At 37.9% G+C, this 25,086-nt stretch overlaps 1 protein-coding gene across 11 annotated transcripts in view; it reads left to right on the top strand.

Moving 5' to 3' along the window:
- The window catches only part of TFDP2 (transcription factor Dp-2), a 157,366-nt gene that overhangs the window by 64,366 nt on the left and 67,914 nt on the right, over window positions 1–25,086 (top strand). The window contains exon 1 of one of the 11 annotated variants that reach the window (XM_024769151.1): window positions 23,574–23,695. The exons of 5 other annotated variants lie outside the window; for them this stretch is intronic. In XM_024769151.1, coding sequence (XP_024624919.1) covers window positions 23,665–23,695 — 31 coding nt within the window. In that variant the 5' untranslated portion in view covers window positions 23,574–23,664. Of the gene's footprint in view, window positions 1–23,573; window positions 23,696–23,932; window positions 24,066–25,086 lie in introns of those variants that run through there. 5 more of the 11 variants (XM_024769155.1, XM_024769156.1, XM_024769159.1 and 2 more) reach the window with 5 other exon arrangements.

Genomic DNA, 25,086 nt, shown 5'->3' with positions numbered 1-25,086 from the left:
TCTTTCCTATTTTCATGTGCAGTTTGTCAATTTAAAAAATAGTTTGTTCTTCTTTATGTCCTCTTTAAGAAATCTTTGTCTAAGCCAAGATTACTAAGGTTTTTGCTTATATTTTTTTTCTTGGAGTTTTATAGTTTTGGCTCTTGAATTTAAGCTTGGGGTAAGTTTTGAATTAAATTTTTACATATGGATTGAGGTGAGGGGTGAGGTATATCTTTCTTACATACAAATAACCAATCATTATAGCATCATTTATTGAAAAGATTATCCTTCCCCATAGAATTGCTTTGTCAAATATCAGCTGATACATAGTTGAGGGTCTATTTCTAGGTCCTATTTTGTTCCATTGATTTAAATATCTGTCTTTATGACAGTAACACACCATACTTACATAGCTTAGTGGTTCTCGATGAAGGGCAGTTTTGCCCTCTATGAGTTATTTGGCAGTGTCTGGAGACACTTATAATTGTCACACTTGGGGTGTGGAGGATTTGCTCTAGTAGAGGCCAGGATGCTGCTAAAAATCCTACAGTACACAGGACAGTTCCCCATCACAAAGAATTAGCCAGTCCAAAATGTCACTGGTACCAAGGTTGAGAAACTCTGCTGTAGCTGTATATTAAGTCTTAAAGTCAGGTAGTGTAAGTCCCCCAACATTGTTCTTTTTCAGAGGTGTTTTGGCTATATTAAGTCTGGCATTTTTATATAAATTTTAGAATCAGCTTGTAAATTTCTACTGAACTGTCTGTTGAGATCTTGATTGGGATTGCATTGAATCTATAGATGAATTTGGAAAGCTTTGACAACTTAATATTGAATCTTCTAATTTATAAACATGTTTGATCTGCCCATTAATTTAAATCTTCTATAATTTGTCTCAGCAAAATATTATAGTTTTCATTGTACAGGCCTTGCACATATTTTGTTAAATTTATCCCTAAGTATTTCATGTTCACATTTGGTATTATTATGAATTATATCTTTTTTTTTTTGGCGGTACGCGGGCCTCTCACTGTTGTGGCCTCTCCCGTTGCGGAGCACAGGCTCCGGACGCGCAGGATCAGCGGCCATGGCTAATGGGCCCAGCCACTCCGCGGCATGTGGGATCTTCCTGGACTGGGGCACAAACCCGTGTCCCCTGCATCGGCAGGCGGACTCTCAACCACTGCGCCACCAGGGAGGCCCTCTCAGGAAATTTTTGATTAACATGGAACATTATTGACAAGACCAGAAGTAATTTAAAGAACTATACCACTGAGTAATCTCAGTGCCCCTTGTTATGCTAACTGGTTTTAGTATTATTTGTGTGCTAACTTATTTTTCAATTTATTTGGAGACTGTCTCTGATAATTGGCCTATTATCTCACCAGTTTATAGGTTTTATCATGTACACTCTATTGTGGAGGAACTTGAGTATTTCTAGTTGGTTGCTACAATTGCTTAGGCTTTTGTTTTGTTTTTAATTAATTTATTTTATTTTTGGCTGCACTGGGTCTTTGTTGCTGCATGTGGGCTTTTCTCTAGGTGAGGTGCACGGGGGCTACTCTTCGTTGCGGTGCATGGGCTTCTCATCGCCGTGGCTTCTCATTGTGGAGCATGGGCTGTAGCTGCACGGGCTTCAGTAGTTGTGGTGTGCGGGCTCAGTAGTTGTGGCTCACAGACCCTAGAGCACAGGCTCATTAGTTGTGGCGCACGGGCTTAGTTGCTCCACAGCATGTGGGATCTTCCGGGACCAGGGCTCGAACCCGTGTGCCCTGCATTAGCAGACGGATTCTTAACCACTGCGCTACCAGGGAAGCCCATACAATGCTTAGGTTTAAACCTTAGATCTATTGGCAGTTTCTTGACATCTTGACCTGGAGTAGAGCTTCCTTGAGAGAAAAATAACACTTTCCTTTTTAATGTGCTCTATTCTATATGCTCAGTAATATCCATGAACATTTCTGTTTATGTAAATTCGTAGTGTGGTTGAAAGTTAAGGGAAGCAAGAGTAGATAAGAAGCTATTTCTTCCGCTTATCTGCTGTTCCCAGGCTGAACACGTGCCAGGTTATTGTAGGGCATTTTAGCCTCAAGATTTCAACTGTGGGAAGCCTGGGTTTAGCTGGCAACCAGCTAGTGGAACCCAACTTAATTTCCTCTGTTCTCCCATGGTCAAATAGGTGAAGATACACAGAGAAGCAGGATTAGAAATAGAATCACAAACTAGAAATACAAATTAAAATATGCCAGGCATCAGGAGGATTTTCTACCAGTAAAAGTAAAGACAGATCCCCAAGACAGAATAGCAGGGACAGGCAGGAAAAAGGTAATTTCCTACCCATCTCTAATGCATACCTACATTTAAGGAAGTAGGTGCTTTGCCAACGAGAGAATTGCCAACTGTCTCCTGCGGTGTTGCAACTGCTATCTGCAGCCTCCAGGGCTCTTTTTCTCCCTTCCATCTTTCTTATCATTACCTCTCTACTTCCCTTGGTGACCACAGTTCTGTAAAGGCGGGGGCAGAGGTGGACTGGTTATGGTGTATTTTCAGATGTGAAGTAGGAAGAGGCAGGGGGAAGAAAACCCGTGGGGTGGTATGCATTTTTTTTAGGCCCTATACCCAAACTCACAAATAAAGCTTTTTATTTTGAAATTTTCAAATATTTACAAAGAGAAGAACAATTTGGTGAATGCCCTTGCACCAGTCACCAGCTTAAACAACTCTCGGTTAAGCCCTACTTTGGACTAGGGAAGAACTATATTCTATTTCAAAGTAACCAGGATTAAATTATCAGTCACATGCATCACATAACAAGGTAACAGGATCAGGAGAGCCTTCATTAGCTAATCAGAACCATAGTAAGGGAGGGGATCCTTAACCTAGAATCCATGAATTGACTTCAAGGCATGACGGACTGAACTGGTATTTAAAATTCCATGTTTTGGAGAGAGAGTATATCATTTTAATGGGATCCTCAAAGAGATCCTTAATCTCCAAAACATATGATAGTCATAATAATGATGTGACTGCCTAACACCGGAAATTTGGCTAAGAGTTGTGTGAATCAGTCTTTTCTCCAACTTAAGAACTAAGAGTTAAAAGTCAAATAATGCCCAAATGGACAGTAAAGGGGAAAGACTAACTAGAGTTTGCCTAACTTTTTCTTAGCAAACCCCAAACCTAGATAGTTTTCTCAACTTTCAAATAATTGACAGCATTTTTTAAAAAGGCATCATGGGCTTATTAAGAAATTCTGCAAAATAAAAGAAGGAAATTTTATATTTAAGACACAGAGGAAAATCATACTTGGAAAAAATTGATAAAGGAAACAAGAAAATATTAGATGGGAGTTGTTTTCTTCACAGAATTATCTACTGAATCTGAAGTAGTGTGTAGAAGATAACAGGTTGACATAAAAGAGAACCAGCTGAGATATTAGTGAAGATTATAGTAATAGCTAAATGTTTATTGAGTACGAGATACTGTATTAAAACCCTTCATGAATTAGCTAATTAAATGATTATTCCCAAGAAAATTGAAGTAAATAGGTTAAATTACTTCCCCTGAGATTATACAACTAGTCAGAGTTAGGTTTCATATTTGAATCCAGATAGACTGACTGCAGGGCCCTGGAACTAGAGGAAATAAAGATGATTGCAAAGGATCTTTAATCATTTTGTACTTTTCTGCATGTTAAGTTTTCCTCAAGACTACTCAAAACTCATAAATTATGATAGTGAAATTCAATGTACTATTAAAATCCACAATGAAGGAGTCAGAAGATGGTAAATGGTGAAAATCAAGTAAGTGATGTGGAAGAGAAGCTGGAGAAGGTCTTCCAAAATACAGCAATGGAAAAGGGTCAAAAATGAAAATGATAGGTACAGAGGATAAAGACTCAGTATGTAGATAAGTAGTATTCCTGAATAAAGGAGCATATAGATAGAAGAGAAGCAATAATCTAAGGTAAAACGGAAGACTGTTATCTTCCTTGAGCTCAACAAGGACCAAAGTTTACAGTTTAAAGGATTTCACTGATATAGGGAAAGTACTCAATGTATCACTGCAGATTTTGAGGAAGATTAAAAGATGTACTGTAAACATCCAGGCAAGGGGTGAAAAGGATACTGCTACAAAAAGCAACCTGTTCACTATTAAACAGCAGAAGACAATGGAACAATATTTATAGTGTTATTATGAAAAAGAAAATGTCTACAGTGTGATTAGACAAGGACAGAAAATACAGGAGATAATATTAAAAATCATCAAGAATAACAGTGACATAATGTAAGACCACCTAATTGGTAATTAGGATAAAAGTGAATACATTAATATATAAGTTTAAAGAACAGAGTGTCAGATTGGGTCAAAAAACAATATCTAAGACTTATACTACCTGATTTTGAGGCTTACTATAAAGCTACAGTGATCAAGACAGTATAGTATTAGGGAAAGAATAGAAACATAGATCAATGGAGCAGAATAGAGAGCCCAGAAACAGACCTATTTATATATACAAATACAGTCAACTGATCTTTGACAAAGGAGGAAAGGCAGTTCAATGGAGAAAGGAGAGTCTTGTCAACAAATGAGGCTGGAATAATTGAAGTCCATGTGCAAAAAAAAACTAGATGCAAAACTCACACCTGTCACAAAAATTAACTCAACATGGATCATAGTCCTAAACGTAAACATAAAAAGATAAAACTTCTAGGGACTTCCCTGGTGGCGCAGTGCTTAAGGATCTGCCTGCCAAAGCAGGGGACACGGGTTCGGGCCCTGGCCTGGGAAGATCCCACATGCCGTGGAGCAACTAAGCCCATGAGCCACAACTACTGAGCCTGCACTGTAGAGCCTGCAAGCCACAACTACTGAGCCAACGTGCCACAGTTACTGAAGCCCACACTCCTAGAGCCCGTGCTTCACAACAAGAGAAGCCACCACAATGAGAAGCCCATGCACCGCAACAAAGAGTAGCCTCTGCTTGCTGCAACTAGAGAAAGCCCGCGTGCAGCGCTGAAGACTGAACACAGCCAAATATAAATACATAAATTTTTAATTAAAAAAAAAGATAAAACTAGTAGAAGACAAATAGAAGAAAATCTAGGTGACCTTGGGTGTGACAGTGATTTTTTTAGATACAACAGCAAAACATATCTTAAAAAGGACTTAGTGAAGTTAGCCAGTTGCAAAGTTTGGGAATAGTGCACAAAAGGCTGCCCTTAACTTCTGACACTAGTTGTGAATTCACGGTTCTCCAAAGTCACCTTTTAGGTTTGCTAATACTCTGGAAGGACTCACAGAATTCACTGAAAGCTGTTATACTCACGGTTATGATTTATTACAGCTGAAGGATACAGATTAAAATCAATCAAGTAAAAAGGCACGTAGAGGGGCTTCCCTGGTGGCGCAGTGGTTGAGAGACCGCCTGCCGATGCAGGGGACGCGGGTTCGTGCCGTGGTCAAGGAGGATCCCACATGCCGTGGAGCAGCTGGGCCCATGAGCCATGGCCGCTGAGCCTGCGCGTCCGGAGCCTGTGCTCCGCAACGGGAGAGGCCACAACAGTGAGAGGCCCATGTACCGCAAAAAAAAAAAAAAAAAAAAAAAAAAAAGGCACGTAGAGCAGAGTCCAGAAAAGTTCCATATGTGGAGTTTCCAAGTTGTCCTCCCCATGGAGTCATGGACAACATTACTTTCCTGGTATTAATGTTTGACAGCTCATGTGGAGTATTGCCAACCAGAGAAGCTCACATGAGCTTTTTGGGATTTGATCATGTAAACCTGACCAGCTACTCATGTGGCAGATTTAAGTCACCATTTCCTCAGGAGGTCAAGCTGATACCACTTGGCCCAAATGCCCCCAACCTAAATCTCATTATTGATGTTACTCAAAGCCTCCACCCTAAATTATATTGTTACTATGTGGCTGGCCCAATGCCTCCAGTTAAGCAAAGACACTTTTATCAGACAAGACTTTCCAAGGGAGCAACTAGGCCCATGAGCCACAACTACTGAGCCTGCGCGTCTGGAGCCTGTGCTCCGCAACAAGAGAGGCTGTGATAGTGAGAGGCCCGCGCACTGTGATGAAGAGTGGCCCCCGCTTGCCACAACTAGAGAAGGCCCTCGCACAGAAAGGAAGACCCAACACAGTAAAAATAAATAAATAAATAAATAAACTCCAAGGGTTTAGAGATTACCCTCCAGGAGCTAAGGGCAAAAGGCAGACCTGTCTTTGGGTAAGATTAAATTCTTTACTACCTAGACTTGTATCCAAAATATAAAAAGAACTTAACAACAAGAAAACAAACCACCCAATTAAAAAGTGAGCAAAAGATCCAAACAGACACATCACCAAAGAATGTGTACAGACAGCATATAAAAACACACTCAATATCTTTTATAATTAAACGATTGCAAATTAAAACAATAGTGAAACAGTGCTACATACCTTTTAGAATGAGCAAAATGCAAAAAGCTGACGATACCAAATTGTTGACAAGGATGCAGAGCAACAGGGACTCTCATTCATGGTTAGTGGGAATGCAAAATGGTGCAGGCACTTTGGAAGACAGTTTGGTAGTTCCTTACAAAGCTAAACACTCTTCTAGAAGTTGTTCTTCTGGATCCCATTATCCTTTATATATCTACTTATGTGCTTAATCTCCTATTTATAACTAATTTCTCATCTCTGCCACCCCACTAAGTGGACACCTTCCTCGCATTACTTCAGCTCTATCACTGGGTACCTTACAAAGAATACCCCTTCTCCTCAAGCATTCATGGAACATTTGTAGAAGGTAACCATGCTAAAAAACAGAAAAATCTCAATATAGTCTATAAAGCAGAAATTTGATAGACCATTGTATCTGGCAACAGTGCAATAAAATTTGGAATTAATGAAAGAAGTCCACTTGTCATTTCTTTTCCTAAATAGCTACTAAATCAAGGCAGAAACCTCAACTGCAATGACTATTAAAAATAACAAATTGTAATTTTATATAAATACACACATATACATATATTTATAGGATACAGCCAAAGTTGTATATGTGCATTTTTTTTAATTAAAAAAAATTTATTCACTTATTTACTTATTTTTGGCTGCACTGGGTCTTCGTTGCTGCACGTGGGCTTTCTAGTTGCGGTGAGCGGGGGCTACTCTTCGTTGCAGTGCACAGGCTTCTCATTGTCATGGCTTCTCTTGTTGCGGAGCATGGGTTCTAGGGCGCACAGACTTCAGTAGTTGTGGCGCTAGGGCTCAGTAGTTGTGGCTGGCGGGTTCTAGAGTGCAGGCTCAGTAGTTGTGGCGCACAGGCTTAGTTGCTCCACACAGCATGTGGGACCAGGGCTCAAACCCGTGTCTCCTGCATTGGCAGGCAGATTCTTAACCACTGCACCACCAGGGAAGCCCTGCATTTATTATTTTTCAATGAAAGAAAAAATGTATTCACCTCCCAAATTTAGCCAAAGGTTAGCAACAGGAGACATGTAATAAAAATAAAAACAAAATTGAGCAAAATCAGAAGATAGAAAAGTGTAGAATTGAAAGATCCAGGTAGATTGGTCATAATAAACTCTAGGAAGTCACTTAGCAAAACATTGGGATATTAGGAACATTAGAGAAATATTAGAAATATTAGAGGATTTAAAAAATTAACAGTATCATATAATAATTATGTTGAAGAATTTGAAAATACTGATAAAAAATTATTTGGAGGAAAATATCAATTACCAAATTGATTTTTTTTAAGTAGAAAACTTGAAAATTCTAATTATGTTGGTAGAAATAGCAAATGTTGTCCAAAGAATTTACTTTAAAAAAGACTCTATTCCTGACAGTTTTATGGGCAAGCTTTTCCCTGTTTCTAAGAACAGATAATCCAGCCAATAACACATGCAGAGTATAAAACCAAAGACTTCCAGTACATGGAACAAAACTGATTTAATTCATAAATAAAACTTAACAGTACAGAAGGTTATAAACCAATTGCACAACTATAGTAGCAAAAAACCTAAGTATTAGCAAATAAAATTAACATTATATTAAGAGAACTATATGCCATGAACCAGAATTTGCTTCAAGAAAGTAAGGATGGTTGGTTTAATATTAAGAAATTACCATTAATATATTTACGTAGGTAGATTAAAGAGGAACCATATTTTTGTCTGAGATACTTTTCAGGCTACATTTTAAAAGATTTGGCCACTTTTTAAAAAAATATCCTTGTGAACTAGGGGTTAAAGATATTTTAAAATATATTTTTTAAACGTCTATCATTAAGTTATTAGTCAATACTATATTTAATACATTTCCGTTAGAAACATACTATATTTAATACATTTCCATTAGAAACAGACATTCTCATTTAAGATAGGAACAAGATAAGGAGATTCACTGGTACCACTATTATTTATTTGGTTTCCTGTTGTTTTGTTTTTTAAAGTCAGATTTATTGAGGTATGATCTATGTGCAGTAAAGTTTACTATTTTTTGTTTTTTTTTGTATATTTGGGGCCTGCTACCTTGCTATAAACTCATTAGTTTATTAAAATTTATTACTTTTGATAGCTTTTTTGTAGATTCTTTTGCATAATTTATGTCTAGCAGCATTCTTTGGATAGATACCACTTGTTTGTAATGTATTATCCTTTTTTATCTATTGCTGGATTAAGTTTGCTAACATTTTGTTAAAGATTTTTTTTGGTACTTTTTTTTTTAACTTTTTGGCCGTGCCACATGGCATGTGGGATCTTAGTTCCTTGACCAGGGATCGAACCCGTGCCCCCTGCAGTGGAAGTGCAGGGTCTTAACCACTGGACTGCCAGGGAAGTTCTGTTAAAGATTTTTTATGGTGGTAAAATATACATAACATAAAATTTACTGTTTTAACCAATTTCAAGGTATAGTTTGGTGGCTTTAAGTACAGTCATAGTGTTGTACAGCCATCACCACCATCATCTCTAGACCTTTTTCATCATCTCAAAATAAAACTCTACACATTAAATAATAATTCCTTATTCCCCTTCCTCTAGCCACTGGTAACCATTGTTCTAATTTCTGTCTCTGAATTTGATGATTCTTGGTACCTTATATAAGTGGAAACATACATTATTTGTCCTTTTGTATCTGGCTTATTGCACTTAGCATATTGTTTTCAACGTTCATCAATGTTGTAGCATGTCTCAGAATTTCATTCCTTTCTAAGACTTGTTACGGTTCATGAAGGATATTGGCTTGGAATTTTCTTATTATTTCTTTGTTTAGTTTTGGTATCAGCGTTGTGTTGGCCTTATTAAATGATGTGGGAAGTGTTTTCTACTATTCCGTTTTCTGGAAGAGTTTATATGTAGCCACATAGGCCTGAAGTTTTCTTTGCGAAGAGGTTTTAAACTGGAAATTCAATTTCTATAATAGGTATAGGGCTATGCAGGTTGTTTTTCCTTGAGGGAGCTCTGGTAGTTTGTATCTGTCAATGGATTTGAAAGTGTGTTGTTCAGTTTCTAAATGTTTGGAGATTTTTTTCCAGAGACCTTTTCTGTTACTGATTTCTAGTTCAATTCTGTTGCTATCAGAGAACATCCTTTGGAGATTATTTGAATTGTTTTGAAGTTTGCTTCACAATCTCTTGCATGGTCTAGCTTAGTAAATGTTGCAAATGCACTGAAAAGAATGTGGATTTTGCTGATGCTGAGTGGAGTGTTCTATAAATATCAATGATGTCAAGTGGATTGCTAGTGTTGATCAGACTTTCTGTATCCTTTCTATCTGTCTGCTTATTCTGTTAATTACTAAGAGAGAAATGTTGGTCTCCAATCATGATGTTGATGTTTCTATTCTGTGAGTTCTGTGAGTTTTTCCTGCGTATATTTTGAAACTGGTTTTGGGCACATGCACATTTAGGATTGTTATGTGTTATTTTGTTCGTTTGTTTGTGCTGTTTTCTTTTATCATTATGTAACACCTGTCTTTATCCCTGGTAATATTCTTTGTTCTGGGAATCTCTGAATTTACTTAGGGTCTCTAGATAATTTATATTTAATATAATAATTGGTATGATTGAATTTAAATCTGCCATATTGTTAGTTTTTTTCTCTATATCCCATCTGTTTCCTGTTCTGTTTCTTTCTTTTTCTTGATCTATTTTGGATAAATTGAATTTTTTTGTGATGCCATTTAATTTACATTCTATTTTTGCTTATTTGTTATACCTGTTTTTAAGTTTTTGTTTTATTCTGTTTTGTTATAATCATTTATTTTATTTTTTAGATTCCACATATACGTGCATACAGTATTTGTCTTTGTCTGATTTATTTCACTGAGCATAATACCCTCTAGGTCCATCCATGTTGTTGCAAATAGCAAAATGTTATTCTTTTTTATGGCTGAGTAGTATTTCTGTGTGTGTGTGTGTGTGTGTGTGTGTGTGTGTGTGTGTGTTACATCTTCTTTATCCATTCGTCTGTTGATGGATACTTAGATTGCTTCCATTATCTTGGCTATTGTAAATAATGCTACTGTGAACATTGGGGTGCATGTATTTTTTCAAATTGTGGTCTTCATTTTCTTTGGATATATACCCAGGAGTGGAATTGTTGGATCAAATGGTAGTTCTATTTTTAGTGTTTTGAGGAACCTTCATACTATTTTCTGTTGTGGCTGTATCAATTTACATTCCCACCAACAGTGCATGAGGGTTCCCTTTTCTCCACATCCTCATCAATATTTCTTATTTGTGGTCTTTTTGACAATAGCCATTCTGACAGGTGTGAGGTGATACCTCATTGTGATTTAGATTGCATTTCTCTGATGATTAGCATTGTTGAGCATCTTTTCATGTGCCTGTTGGCCATCTGTATGTCTTTAGGAGAATATCTATTCAGGTCTTCTGCCCATTTTTTGATTGGGTTTTTTTGCTTTTTTGATATTGAGTTGTATGACCTGCTTATATTTTAGATATTAACCCCTATTGGTTGTATCATTTGCAAATATTTTTTTCCATTCAGTAGATTGTCTTTTTGTTTTGTTGATGGTTTCCTTCGCTGTGCAAAAGCTTTTAAATTTAATTAGGTCCCATTTGTTTATTTTTACTTTGTTTCATTTGCTTAGGAGACAGATCCAAAAAATATTACTACAATTTATGACAGAGAGTGTTCTGCCTATGTTTTTTCCTAGGAGTTTAATGGTTTCAGGTCTTATATTTGTACACAGTGTAAGAAAATGTTCTAATTTCATTCTTTTACATGTAGCTGTCCAGTTTACCCAGCACCACTTACTGAAGAGACTGTCTTTTTTTCCCCATTGTACATTCTTGCCTCCTTTGTTATAGATTAAGTGACCATAAGTATGTGAGTTTATTTCTGGGCTCTCTATTCTGTTCCATTGATCTATGAGTCTGTTTTTGTGTCAGTACCATACTGTTTCGTTTACTGTAGCTTTGTAGTATAGTCTGAAGTCAAGGAATATGATAACCTCAGCTCTGTTCTTTTTCAAATTGCTTTGGTTATTTGGGGTCTTTTAGGAATATTCTAGTTTGTGTAAAATGCCACGGGTATTTTAATAGGGATTGCATTGAATCTGCAGATTGCCTTGGGTAATATGTTCATTTTGACAATATTAATTCTTCCAATCAGTGAACAAAGTGATCTCTCCATCTGTTTGTGTTGTCTTCAATTTCTTTCATCAGTGTCTTGTAGTTTTCTGAGTACAGTTCTTCTACTTTCTTAGTTAAATTTATTCCTAGGTATTTTATTCTCTTTGATGCAATGGTAAATGGGATTTTTTTTTTGCTTAATTTCTCCTCTTCTGATGGTTCATTGTTAGTGTATATAAATGCAGCAGATTTCTGTATATTAATTTTGTATCCTGCCACTTTACCAAATTCATTGATGAGTTCAAAGTTGTTTAGTGGCAACTTTAGAGTTTTCTATGTATGGTGTCATGACATCTGCAAACTGACAGTTTTACCTCTTCCTTTCTAATTTAGCTTCCTTTTATTTATTTTATTTTTTCTTGTCTGATTGCTCTGACTAGGACTTCCACTACTATGTTAAATAAAAGTGGTGAGAGTGGGCATCCTTGTCTTGTTCTTGATCTTAGAGGAAAGGCTTTCAGCTTTTCACCTTTGATTTTGGGTATGATTTTAGCTGTGGGTTTGTCAGAAATGGCCTTTATTATGTTGAGATATGTTCCCTCCCACTTTGATGAGAGTTTTTATCATGAATGGATGTTGAGTTTTGTCAAAAGCTTTTTCTGCATCTATTAAGATGATCATATGATTTTTGTTCTTCAGTTTGTTAATGTGGTTTGCCCTAGAGTGTACATCTTTAAGTTATTACAGTCTGCTTTCAAAGAATTTATACCATATCTTGTATACTTCCATTTCCTCTCTCCTCTTTTGTGCTATTGTTAGCATACGTTTTATTTTTACATAGTTATAAGCCCTGTAATATGTTATTAGTGTTCTGGTTTAGACTCTCAATTATCTTTTCAAGGGATTAAAGACGAAAGATAGGAAAAAATTTTTCTTCCAGTCTAATAATGAGAAAGTTTAAATAGTTATTTTAAAGCCCCTGTCTGATATTTTCAACATCCAGGTTGAAATTTAATGTAATGCCAGACGCCTTGTACAGAAGCATAGTAGAGCTTGAAATAAGTAGCATTTATACATGGAAATGGGCACACTTCTACTTCTCATGGGGCAATTGTCTGTGGGATTGAGTCAGTCAGTCAGGGGTTGAGCTGGGTGAGGGTTTTGATGTTGCCACGATTATGTTCATCGTATCTCAGAGGGAAAAAGAGGTTGAACCTTTAAGAAAAATCTTGGTCTTTGGAAAGGGGAAATGATTCTGAATAGTGCATGGTGGTAATGACTAAGTTTTGTCTTATGGCCAGACCTATTCAACTCATGTGTGAATCCTATGAGAATAGGGTGGGTATGGTTTTCATGAAGACAACAAAACAGTTATCTTTTAAAACATAATTGAACAAGAATCATCTTGTTAAGACACAGGCAGTGCTGCTTATGTGTATCTCTTACACGGCAGTCTAGTAAGGGAGCAAAATATTCTTCCTTATTTCAAAAAAGGCAAAACTTGAAGCTTGGCATTTTATGGATGCCCAGTGTTTCTGCAGAGGAAGGGGGAGGTGATCTGTGCCTACTGCAGGCAGCATTGCTCAGCAGTACTTACTGGAAATGAGCTTTCATTGAGGCCGTGAAACAGACCGAGGTGGTGTTTCTCTAGCTAAGATACACACTGTAATCACCAGAGACCTTTAGAACAGTACTTCCCACCCTCAGAGGTTCCAACGGAATTGGTTTGAGATGTGACTAGACATGAGATTTTTAAGTTTCCCAGGTGATTCTAGTGTGCCGCCAAGGCTGAGGCTCATTCCTCTAAAGGCTCACAGAAATCCCACGGGCTGTTGGAGACTTTGTAGGATCTGGAATATTTGCATTAGCAGATGGAGGAAATACTAATGATATATAAATTACTATCATTGCTGTGATATACAGAAAAGCAATTGTTTTATTATGCTGAGAAACAACTTACTACAAGGCAAGTCTTGTCTTTTAACAACTCAATAAATGAAAGTTATTCCATATTCCTAGCAGAGAAAAATAAGTATTTTAAAGTTGACAGTTCCTTCCAAAGCAAATAACAGTTATGTAATGCCATTTCAATCAAATATTTTTAGAGTTTTTAAAAGCCAGTAATGTCACTCACTGCCCAGATCTTGGTGTCTAATACCGTTCTCCAATAAAAGCATCCAGGACTCCTTGGAAAAATAGCTAATCTATGTTTGCACAGGAAATATACAAAATGAACATGGTATCAGAAAGTAAGGAAATACTAAAAAAAAAGTGGAACATGCCAAAGCAACACAGGAGCCAACCTGAAAAAGATCCCAGGGGCCAAAACTGGAGCAGTTTGAGCAACAAAATAAATAACGTAATGTTGGATTTTAACCTAAAGTATAAAATAAAAATAAACAAGTACATAGTCATATGAATAAGTGACTGAATAAGTGGCAGAGAAGAGACAAGTCTCCCGTACAGAATTCCAAAAAATTTATGTAGGTACTCCCCGCTCAAGGAGGTAGAGCTTTAACCTCCAACCTCTCCTTGAGTGTGGGCTACATTTATTGCAGTGCTTCCAAAGAGTGACTTGTGTCTATATGGGGAGGGGGGAGAAGTAACTTTATAGTGGGGAAGCCTAGAAACACCAGCTTGTCCCGGTGATCCTCAAAGTTAACGTTAATAGTCATAAGTCATTCTGATAGCATGTGTCCTCGATATGATGTGAAGAGATCTTCCTCCTAATAACCCATAACCCTAGCCTAACAACGAGGAAAAAAAAAAATCCGAAAAACCCAGATTGAGTGGCTTTCTACAAAATGCCTGATCAGTACTCCTCAAAACTGTCAAGATCTTCAAAAACAAGGCAGATCAGAGACCAAAGGAGGCTTAGTAAACACCATAGCTAAATGTCATACAACTATATAAATTAAATATTGGCATTACAAGAAAAAACGGGGCAGCAGAGTGGGAAATTCACAGAAGAAATGCAAATGGATAATAAAAATATGAATATATATTCCATTAACCAGTAATCAAAATGCAAATTTAACTGACAAAGCCGATGTTTGCCAGTCATATTAGCAAAGTGAGTTTTTTGTTAATACTCACTTTGGGGAGGTAGAGGAAATTATGGGAACTTATAGAGTGATACAACCTCTTTGGAGGATAATTTGCTCAGTACCTATCAAAAATCTTAAAAATATGCAACCTCTGACTCAACATTTTTTCTTCTGTGGATTTATCCTAATTAAAGAAAGATCTGTGGGAAGATTTTAACAGAGAATGTTTACCATGGCATTGTTGATAAGAATGAAACATTGGAAGCAGTGTGATAAATGAGTATATTGTGACACTGTTGTATGGTGGTATTCTATAGATATTATAAACTAAGCAGTTTATTAAGTTCAAAAAGTTAAGCCAGCATATACAGTATGATTTCCCCCCTTGCTTTTTTAGAAAATGAAAAATATGTAGCATAGAAAAGGAATCGATATATGTATATAAGACATTAATTATAATTATTTCTGGGTGTTTGAATTATAGATGATTTTAAATTTCTCCTATGTGCTTTCATATATTTTATAATTTTTCTGCATTGTACATGTGTAGTATTTTGGACATCATGTAAAAAGCTGTTTAAAAACAAAATCTTATGCCTCTATCAAATTAACAAAGACTTTCTTAAGATTATGACCTGTGTTGGCAAAGGTAAGAAAAGTTGGTTATCTTCATTTCATAGCCACTTCTTGTTATCCTGGTTATTCATTTCTTCTTACCTACTTCTATTAGGAGTGTGAATCAGTACAAGCACTCTGTGAGAAGATTGGTAATACCCATCAAACCCCTTAAAGTAATTTACAGTCTTTCACCCAGTGGAAACCGTTCCAGGATTTTGTCATTAGAAAAGAAAAAGATTTGAGTGTAGAAGTGCTTATTACATAATAGTTTATTCATGCAAAAATATGGAAACTGTGGAAATATCCATTTATAAGGAAATAAAATATGATACATCCACACAGTGGAATATTATGCAGTCATGATTGTGTTTTAGAGAATATTTATTGAGGTTTGATAATCTTCTTCCTTTTTAGTCTTCTGGTCAGAATGGCATTCATGATCCAGATTTTTTTTTTCTTTACATCTATATTAGAGTAAAAAACATTTATTGATAGTTGTAATGTATCGTTTTATAGATGAGGAAATGGGGGCTTGAAAATGTTAAATGAGGTGCCCAAGTCATGTGGCTAGTAAGTGGCTGAAGTAAGATTTTTATTTATTTATTGGCTGCATTGGGTCTTCATTGCTGAGCCCGGGCTTTCTCTAGTTGCGGCGAGCGAGGTCTACTCTTTGTTGTGGCACGTGGACTTCTCATTGCAGGGGCTTCTCTTGTTGTGGAGCACGGGCGCTAGGTGCGTGGGCTTCAGTAGTTTTGGCACGTGGGCTCAGTAGTTGTGGCTCATGGGCTCTAGAGCGCAGGCTCAGTAGTTGTGGCGCACGGGCTTAGTTGCTCCGCGGCATGTGGGATCTTCCTGGACCAGGGCTCGAACCCGTGTCCCCTTCATTGGCAGGTGGACTCTTAACCACTGCGCCACCAGGGAAGTCCTGTTGTATACTTTTTAAATACACAGTGTATATATTTTTAGCAAAGTTTTAGGTTCACAGCAAAAGATACAGCTGTTTCCCATATACCCTTTGTGCCCACTCCTATGTGAGTTTTTTTTTTCTTTCGGTTCTTAAAATTGCTGTAAAATACAACTAACAAAATTCACAGCCTTCGTCATTTTTAAGGATGCAGTTCAGGGGCACTGAATATATTCATAATGTGGAGCCATCTTTAAGACAGTCGTTTTAAAGCCTTGTCTGATACGTCTGCCATCAGGACTTTTTCAGAGACAGTTTCTGCTGATTTCTTTTTTCCCCTTGAGTTGGCCATAATTTCCTGTTGTGATTTTTCGTTGTTGAAAACTGGGTGTGTAGATCTAATAACGTAGTAACTCTGGAAATCAGAATTTCCCTCGTCCCCAAGGTTTGCTGTTGTTTGTTAACTGGCTTTGTTCATTTAAAAAAAAAAAAAAATTGTTGTGGGCTGTCACTGTGCCAAGGATCAGCCTGAGGTGTAAACTTAAGGTCTGCTCAGGTCTTTTCTGAGCCTTTCCCTGGGCGTGTGTGGTCACTTTCTAATTTTCCCAGATATGCAATGTCCTAGTCTTTAACGTCTGGCTGTGGAAAGGGTAAAAAGAGAAAAATGAAGGAGGGAGGGAAGGCCAGGAGTCCTTTCAATCCCCTGGAAGTCACTTCAGCTGGAGGGGGGCTGGCGGGGGGCTGGGTGGAACGATGTGAGGAGTTACAACAGCAGTGCTGCCCACTTCTTTGTCTGCACCTCTGTGAGCAGAAGCAGCAGTCCCCAACCAGGACACGGATGCCTGATATTTGGAGACCGGGCCCTTTTTGCCCACCCTGGCTCCCACATGCTGTGTGCAAACTGCTCCAGGAACAGTGTACAGCTGCCAGCCACATGGCTGGGGTTGGGGGAGGGGTAGCTACTACGGCACCATCAGCTATAAATTGACCAAAATTAGCTGAAATTTACCATCCAGGCCTTCCTCTGGAAGTTGCAAGACTTCCTTAGACTCCAGAGTTTCAGAAGAGTTGTATGAGACAGATTCTGCCAGTGCAATTGTTGCCTAGGTGAATAGATGGATTCCTGATGCTTCCTATTCTGGCATCTTCTCAGAATCCTCTTTCCAACATGAATTTTTAGGACAGAACGGCAGCAATATCTCTGGCATGTTTGGAAAACTATTACAGAAAATTGTGGATTACTAACGGAGAGGACAGCTAGTTGATGGTAATTAGTAATGGAAAGTTATTATAAAAATTCATCTGGGTCTAATCATTAAGAGTCTGGAAATCGGGCAAAAGCAGATAAAATTTCTTCTGCTGTCAGTGGAGTTCTTTTAACAGATGGGAAGCGACTGAAGGTATTTGATCAGTAAAGGACACTTATTCATTCATTTATTTGTTTAATAGGTATTGTTTGAATATATACTGCATAGGAGATGGTTTTTTAGACAGGAAGGGTACAGGGATGGAATGGGAGGGCTGGAGAGCCAAAAACCTGTTGTGGAGGAATTCACAGACATGTAACTTACAAAGGAATATGATGTGGAAATAGGAATATGGGAACTTAAAATAAGACCAGGTCTGCTTTAGGGAATTGGGAATATCTTAATTGAGGAGGTAACATTTTATGGTTTTGGAGGAATTCTAGTTTACCAGGTGAAGAATATTGAGAGCTTAACAGTAAGGTCATGGGCTGCTCAGGGAATGGTAAATAATTCATGCCTCTGGAGTTGTGGGAAATAGACCTTGAAAAGCAATTTGGGATCTGATCATTAAGGGTGTAGTGTGATTTATTTGATGACGGAACCATCAGAGGTTTTTAGGCAGGGGAACTGAAATGACTTTATTTTTTTCTCATCTGGAATAGTTTAATTGGCATTAATGAACTAATATTTGACATAAAGAACAATACTAGATTTTAGTAAGCCTTTTTTTCGTGTGTGATACGCGGGCTTCTCACTGCTGTGGCCTCTCCCGTTGCGGAGCACAGGCCCCGGATGCGCAGACTCAGCGGCCATGGCCCACGGGCCCAGCCGCTCCGCGGCATGTGGGATCTTCCCGGACCGGGGCACGAACCCGCGTCCCCTGCATCGGCAGGCGGACTCCCAACCCCCGCGCCACCAGGGAAGCCCTTAGTAAGCCTTTTGATTACATCTACTCATTGAATTTATATCTCTGATTACTATCCATAGACTTTAAATGTGTGGACTTTAAGAACTGGATTAGAATCATAGTTCTACCATTTTGTAGCATTTATACAAGTTATTTGATGTGGTAAACCTCCATTTTCTCATCAGAATTATTGGGCTTCTTAGTTTCTGGGCACTATTGACAGGGGGGAAGTAATGAGATTTCTGTTGAATGGGGAAGAAATCAAGTGAGACTCTCCACTGGATGTAATGTAGTCTGAGTGTACTCTACGGACTGGTTGAAGGCCATAAAAAAGGTGTGCATTTAATCTACAAGAGACAGTTAGTTCTAAATAGGTTTTTGTATGCTTAAGGATTTGGAGACGGGAACCACTGAAGGTTTTTAAGCAGGAATCCATATGATCCGGTTTTTCCAAACTGCTTCAGTTGTATCCCAGTATAATTATTAATAGTGTGCCTCCTTTAACTCTCAATGGTTAACCCAGTGTGGGTAATAAATTGTGTGGCCAGTCACCTTCTAAAACAAAAATATAGTAAGAACAGAGAGCCGTGGTTGAGCCATTTAGAATACAGGTAATGAGAAAAAAATAAAAGGAACCAGCCTAGAAGGTTGGAGTGAAACAGAGAAGAGTCTTTACAAAAAAATCTTTACAAAAGCCAAGAGAGGATAATTTTAATGGTATTAAGAACGTGAGATTTGTGAGGTCAGCAAGGTCAAATTCGCAAGGTTATGGAGCATGAGTGTACATTGATTTTTCCAAGTAGAGCTCCTTGTCTACTCTAGACAGTAGAGTTTCATTTGGGCACTTGGAGAGAAGCCAAATTGGGTCGTTTCTTTGAGGCTAAGGACTCTGCCCTTTATTTTTATATCCCTAGTGCCTAGTACAGTAGGTATCATGTAGGAGGTACTTGGTGCTTTTTTTAAGAATTGAAATATAATTAATAGTTTGTAAAAAGGTGAGAGAGCAGCTATGGATATCACACTTTCAAAAAATTCCGTCAGACGGAAAGGAGGATGTTTTTAGTTGGGCAGCAGTTAGAAAGGAAAGATCTCTGCATCTTAAACGTTAAGATGAACTCAGTGAAGAGGGAAAAATTAAAGTTTCTGAAAAGGTAAGGAAGTTTGAAAGCTAAAGTTCTTGCCGCTTAGGGCAGAGTCTATTACAAAGTGAACAGTGTGGCCTTAAAGAGATAAGTGGATAACATACCCTCACCTACCCTCCAATCCCACCCTCCAACCCCGCCCCCAACCCTTTGATGATTTAGGAATATTCTAATGAAAAGAGTACAGACATCAGAGTCAGAAAACCTACAGCCAAATCTTGACTTTACTTTTTACTAGATTAGTGGCAAATCATTTACTCTCTTATATTTAAATGATTCACCAATACTCATGCTTTCTCCACTGTAACATATTCTTTCTCTAGGGCTGAAAATCTTTGGTCTAAAGTTCTGTCCCTTCCTAACTTGTGAGGGCTTTAGTGAACTATGGCTGTCCTCTCTAGCGCCTTTGGTCTCTTCCCTTTCCATAGATCCTTCTCTGAGGTACTGGCAAATGCCTCCCTCATCCTGGAAAGCCTTCGCCTTGATTCATTCGGCTCCGCTAATTCAGCTGTGACTAAAGCACGCAAAGGGATTTTGGTAGAAGTTTAGAAAGGGGCCAGATTGAGGAAAATTTAGACAGCAGTCTTAGGTCGTTTGCTGTTATTGTCTAGACCAAAGATGTTTAATAGCACTTTCTGTGATGATGGAAATGTTCTGTATCTGCAAGCTGTTAGCCACATGTTGAGGACTTAACATGTGTCTAGTGCAACTGGGAATTGAATTTTTAATTTTATTTAAATTTAATCAGTTTAAATTTAAATAGCCGTATATGGCTAAGGCTACCAATGTTGATAGTGCAGCTCTAGCCATCAGGAGGTCATCAAAAGTTGTATTTCTTATTTCTTTTGTTTTGTTTTTTAAATAGGGAAATGATGTGTGTTTTAGAAAAAAAAAGCAACTGGAAACAATGTGGTCATTTGGATGGTGAGGAAGAGGCAAGAATAGAAAATCACTTTCTTTTCAGGATGATGATGCCTGTAACAAGGATGGGGAATGTAGGAGGGTGAGCTGCTTTGGGACAGTAGACGTGGAGCTCAATCCTGCAGAAGTTGCGTTGACGTCGTGGGACTTGTAGACAGAGATGTCCAATAGGCCATTGCAATGAGAGTTTAGAGCAGAGAAGCCCAAGACTAGAAGTATACATTTTTGTAGTCGTCTACATAGAGGTGACAAAGCCATAGAAATGGGTAATGTCCTCCAAAGAGGAAATATAAATCTTGGAGAAACGAGCATCAAGGGCAGAACCTTGAAAGATGTCTACATTTAAAAGGTAGAGGAAGAGGAGGTGCAAAGGTGAAGTTAACTGTGGTCACGATGCTATACATTAGATTCTCAGAACTTATGCATCTTATAGCTGGAAGTTTGGATTTAGATTACTTCCATGTCTTAGCTATTGTGAATAATGCTGCAATAAACACGAGAGTGCACAGAAAAATACTATATGATATTTTAAAGAAACCGACACTTACCCATGCAAGTAGTAGCAGGAACTCTTTGCTTTAGGCATAGCCCTCATCAGGGAGATTAGACATTTTACTTGGAAATGTGAATAAGTATGTACCTCATGATATGGATCTGGTAGATAGTTATATTTAGCAGGCATGGGGCAAGTAAAAACTATTATTGTGCTATCATAGTGTAATTTCTGCCTATAGAATCACAAATGTATCTGTAAAATATGGTTAATCTTTGGTCAGATGGCCAATAGACATAGCAAACCCTAGTCCAAATAAGTTAGCTTATAAACTTGGGGAAGAGAATGGCTTGTCCCCTTTGGTGTTTGCTAGATAATCAGTAGTTGTAAATAATATAATGCTTAAGTAGATTTTCTTTCTTTCTTTTTTGGCAACTCTGTGTGGCTTGCAAGATCTTAGTTCCCTGACTGGGGATCGAACCCAGGCCCCCTTCAGTGGAAGTGCAGGATCTTAACCACCGGACTGCCAGGGAATTCCCTTAAGTAGATTTTCTATCTAAGATTAAGGAGAAATTGTTTGGGAGAACCTACATAAGATGCATTTTATTATGCCAGTGGGAAGACTCATGAACTTCCCCACAATGTGTCGTACACTCATGAAGGCATACAGAAGGTAGTGATCAAGCTGCCTGCTGAGAAAGGCTTGGGAGTAGATTGAAGAGCAGTGTGAATGTGAATGAAGAATTTGGGAGTTTAAAGGGGGCACTGGCAAGGAAGGGAAACAGGGACAAGTAAACATGGTAGAGAAGGGCTTAAGGTCAGATCTCTGGAGCAGACAATAAGGAGCAGGTCAATTTGCTGCCTAGCTCAGTGCCTGATGCATAGTAGGTGCTCAATAAGTATTTGTTGAAGGAAAGATGAATGATGGTTAGGGAGAAAAAACATTGCTCCTGCAGGACCAATGGAATCCTACTTTGGCCCAATGTTATTTTATTCATTACTTGACCTCAGTCATCACAATGTCTTCCTGACCTTGGGTTACTGTTAATTTATTGTTAGAATACATACTAACTATTCCAGGTAGAATATTTGAACATGTAAATCACTGTCCAGCCCTGGGGGCGGGGGAGGGGATGCCCTGCCTACTTCCTACTACTAGAAGTAGTAGGATCGCAGTGCCTGAGTATTAGAAAGTTTAATTTCCTTTTAAGACTGTAGCAGAGTAGGTATGACAATATCTAGACCCTGAATATCCTGGCCTTGGGTGACACGAGCGATCACTTCTGGCTAACCTCACAGGTTAGAGGTATGTGCATGTTTACTCTGTGTGGTTTCTGGTAAGGTGATCAAGAATGGTGAGAAGCAGGATAGGGAGATTAAAATTATTTCCAAATGTGGGTATATAAACAGATGTAACCATGTTAGATTTTAATACACAAAACTGATTGGATGCTGGGTAATTTTCAAGTTTCTTCTTTTTTTATTAAAAACTCCTCTGAAAACTGATAGTCCACAAAACCTTAGTGTATAGAATTTTAACTGATTCCTTTACTCAGATATTATAGTGACCTCATTTGATATTGAAAACAGATTTTAGAATCTGAAAAGATACAGAGCCATAGAGGTTGTATTTTCAATTTTAAGCTAATATGTACTTGCAGCTCAATTTAATTTATACCCTATGCTATATTATTTTCGACATATCTCTGTGTGTATATAAGTGTAATATGTGGTACATAGTCTGTTTACAAAGAAAAACTTGACTAAGAAAAAGCTCTGTTTGATCTGTTTCATTCAGTATATGTTTATTGGGGTGTCTAACAGCCTCTGTTTTAGCCACTGGGGATACAGCACTAAACCAAGCTCAAGATCCTTGCCCTGCTGGAGCTGTTGTCAAGACATACTTTCAGAGAGGAATATTTCAGATTAGGTGGTACCTAATCAAAGAAGGAAAGGTACCTTATTCATCCAGGAGAGTTACACTTTCAGGGAACTGAGATATAAACCACTGAAGGCAGGGATTTTCATTTGGCTTTTGTTCACTGCTGTATCCACGGAGCCCAAAATAGTGCTTGGCTCATATGTCCGTTGACTGAAGCGTTTATTGTTTTGAATTTGTATAATCAGAGACATGTACTTTGATAAATGATCTTTACACCGAGCTGGTTGAAAATTTTGTAGTCTCCTTTACCTTATTTTTATGTTTGTTACCTACTTTTTCTTTCTCTTGGGGCCCATTGTCAGGATGCAGGAACAGCTTATTAATATTAATAATTAGTCATATGGTAATCTGATATCGCAAAGGTTAGATTTGGAAAGGAATTTAATAGGTCATCTTTTGTTCAGCTTCCTGCCTAAGAAAAACCAAGTAAGATAATTAGGTATGTATTTTTAATTAATCATTTAAAAAACTAGGACAACATAATTGGGTTCTCTCGAGAAAATGGAGAAAGGTACTTAACCCTAGATACAAAGGTACTAACCTGAAAAAGTTAGAACTTCTAACTGTGTGGGAAAGTGAAAAAAATTCGAGCACCACTAAGCTGCTCTTTGTTGATATCAGAAATGGGCCTGTCATTCATTTTGGCATTGAAGCATAGCCTCCTATCTCAGGGGGCAGAACCAGGACTTTTTTTTTTCCTCCCAGAGGAGCTGGACAGTTATTACAGGTTGAAAAGCCTGACTAGTTTTTCAAGAGTTTCTCCTCCTTTTTTTTTTTCCCTCTGAAACTCATGGTGCTTTTGCTCTGCTTTCAAGATGCACTGAGGTCTCCTGCTTTGTGACTGCTTCGGAGCCCGCAGATACCCTGACATGTATAATTCGAAATATGCAGGTTTCATAAGTAAGTTCCATCTTGGTTTTTAGCCAGTTAAAATTCAAGTTATTTTTAGAAAAATGTTAGGGTGGAGTTAGGCATTGTATTGTTTCACCACTTTTATTTTAAGCCTATTTCTAAAACAGTCAGTAAGACCTGTACTTTGTTCGTTTTTAAGTGTCTTTGTTGCATTAGACAGTATTCATATGTCTTTTAAAAGCTAGTAACGAAACTATTTTCTTGAGCATCTTTTTAGTTTTACTGAGAAGTATTTTAAATTGAGTGTTTCTGAGCTCGATTGCTCATGTCTGACACAGTCTCAAGTTTCCACTGAATGGTAACAAAGACTGTAGAGTGTTGTTGGTACTGCAGTGAGAGGCATGCTTCATTAGACCAGGTAAGAGAGATCATTTTGTTTCTTACTGCTGGGTGCGTTTTTACAGGGTTTATTTTATATTCTTTCAACAGCAGCAGTGTTAAATTGATAAATAGCCTGGAGCACGCTGAATTCAAGACGTCCTTGCTTGTTGCAGACAGGAAAGCTACAGGGTATGGGGGTTGGGGTGGGGGGGAGGGGTAGAGTAAGCTTAGTTTATCACTGTTACTTATATAAATCAATTTAAATATAAAGATAATTCTGGAGCTCCATTTTCTCCGTGCAAGAACTAAAGAAGCAGTTAAAGAAATGAATAATATTAAAGGTACTTCGTGGTTCTTACTTGTGAGTGCAGTTCAGATGTGAGTTTTTACTTTCATTTCTTTCCAGTAGTTAATAAAATAAGCTTTGCCTCTACATTTTTTTTTCCCATTTACGAAAACTTTGAAATTGTCAACAGCAAAATATGCTTCCTCAGGATCTTTGAAATAAACCTGACACGTACAAAAACATTTCAGCTTTTATAGCTGTTTCATTCTCTTTTTTTCCTAGTACATTTTTCTTCAAAGTATTTGTGCTTTGAAAATGTCAGCTGTATTCTAATGAAGCTCAGGCATTGTTTGCTCATAAAGGGGCCGGTGCATTCCACTGCTTTATGGTTTATTATGAGGCACAGTGTGAGAGTTTGGGTGGCACCATTTGGTGTCTGCCTCTTGGGGTAGTGACTGCCATTATGTTCGCGTTGGATTGGCAAAGAAAATATAGAGTGCAAGATCCTATATGAATCTGGATCCTGTGAAGAAAATCTTTACCATAGACAATAACTACGTGAGCCTGGAATGTGTGACAACTTGAGCTGATCGCTTCAAGTATACTCTTGAAGCCTGTATTTTAGTTATAATTGATAGTCTCCCAGTAACATCTCTGGTTTCGTGATGTATGTAAATAACATTTACGCATTATTTGAACTGTAGTAAAGTGAATGTCTCTAGGTAAACTATGACATTTTAAATGGACACGGTACAATTTTCAATCATACATG

The sequence above is a fragment of the Neophocaena asiaeorientalis genome, unplaced genomic scaffold, assembly GCF_003031525.2.
Source record: "Neophocaena asiaeorientalis asiaeorientalis breed wild unplaced genomic scaffold, Neophocaena_asiaeorientalis_V1.1 scaffold118, whole genome shotgun sequence".
Lineage (NCBI taxonomy): Eukaryota > Metazoa > Chordata > Mammalia > Artiodactyla > Phocoenidae > Neophocaena > Neophocaena asiaeorientalis.
This window is presented reverse-complemented; position numbering and strand designations above follow the sequence as displayed.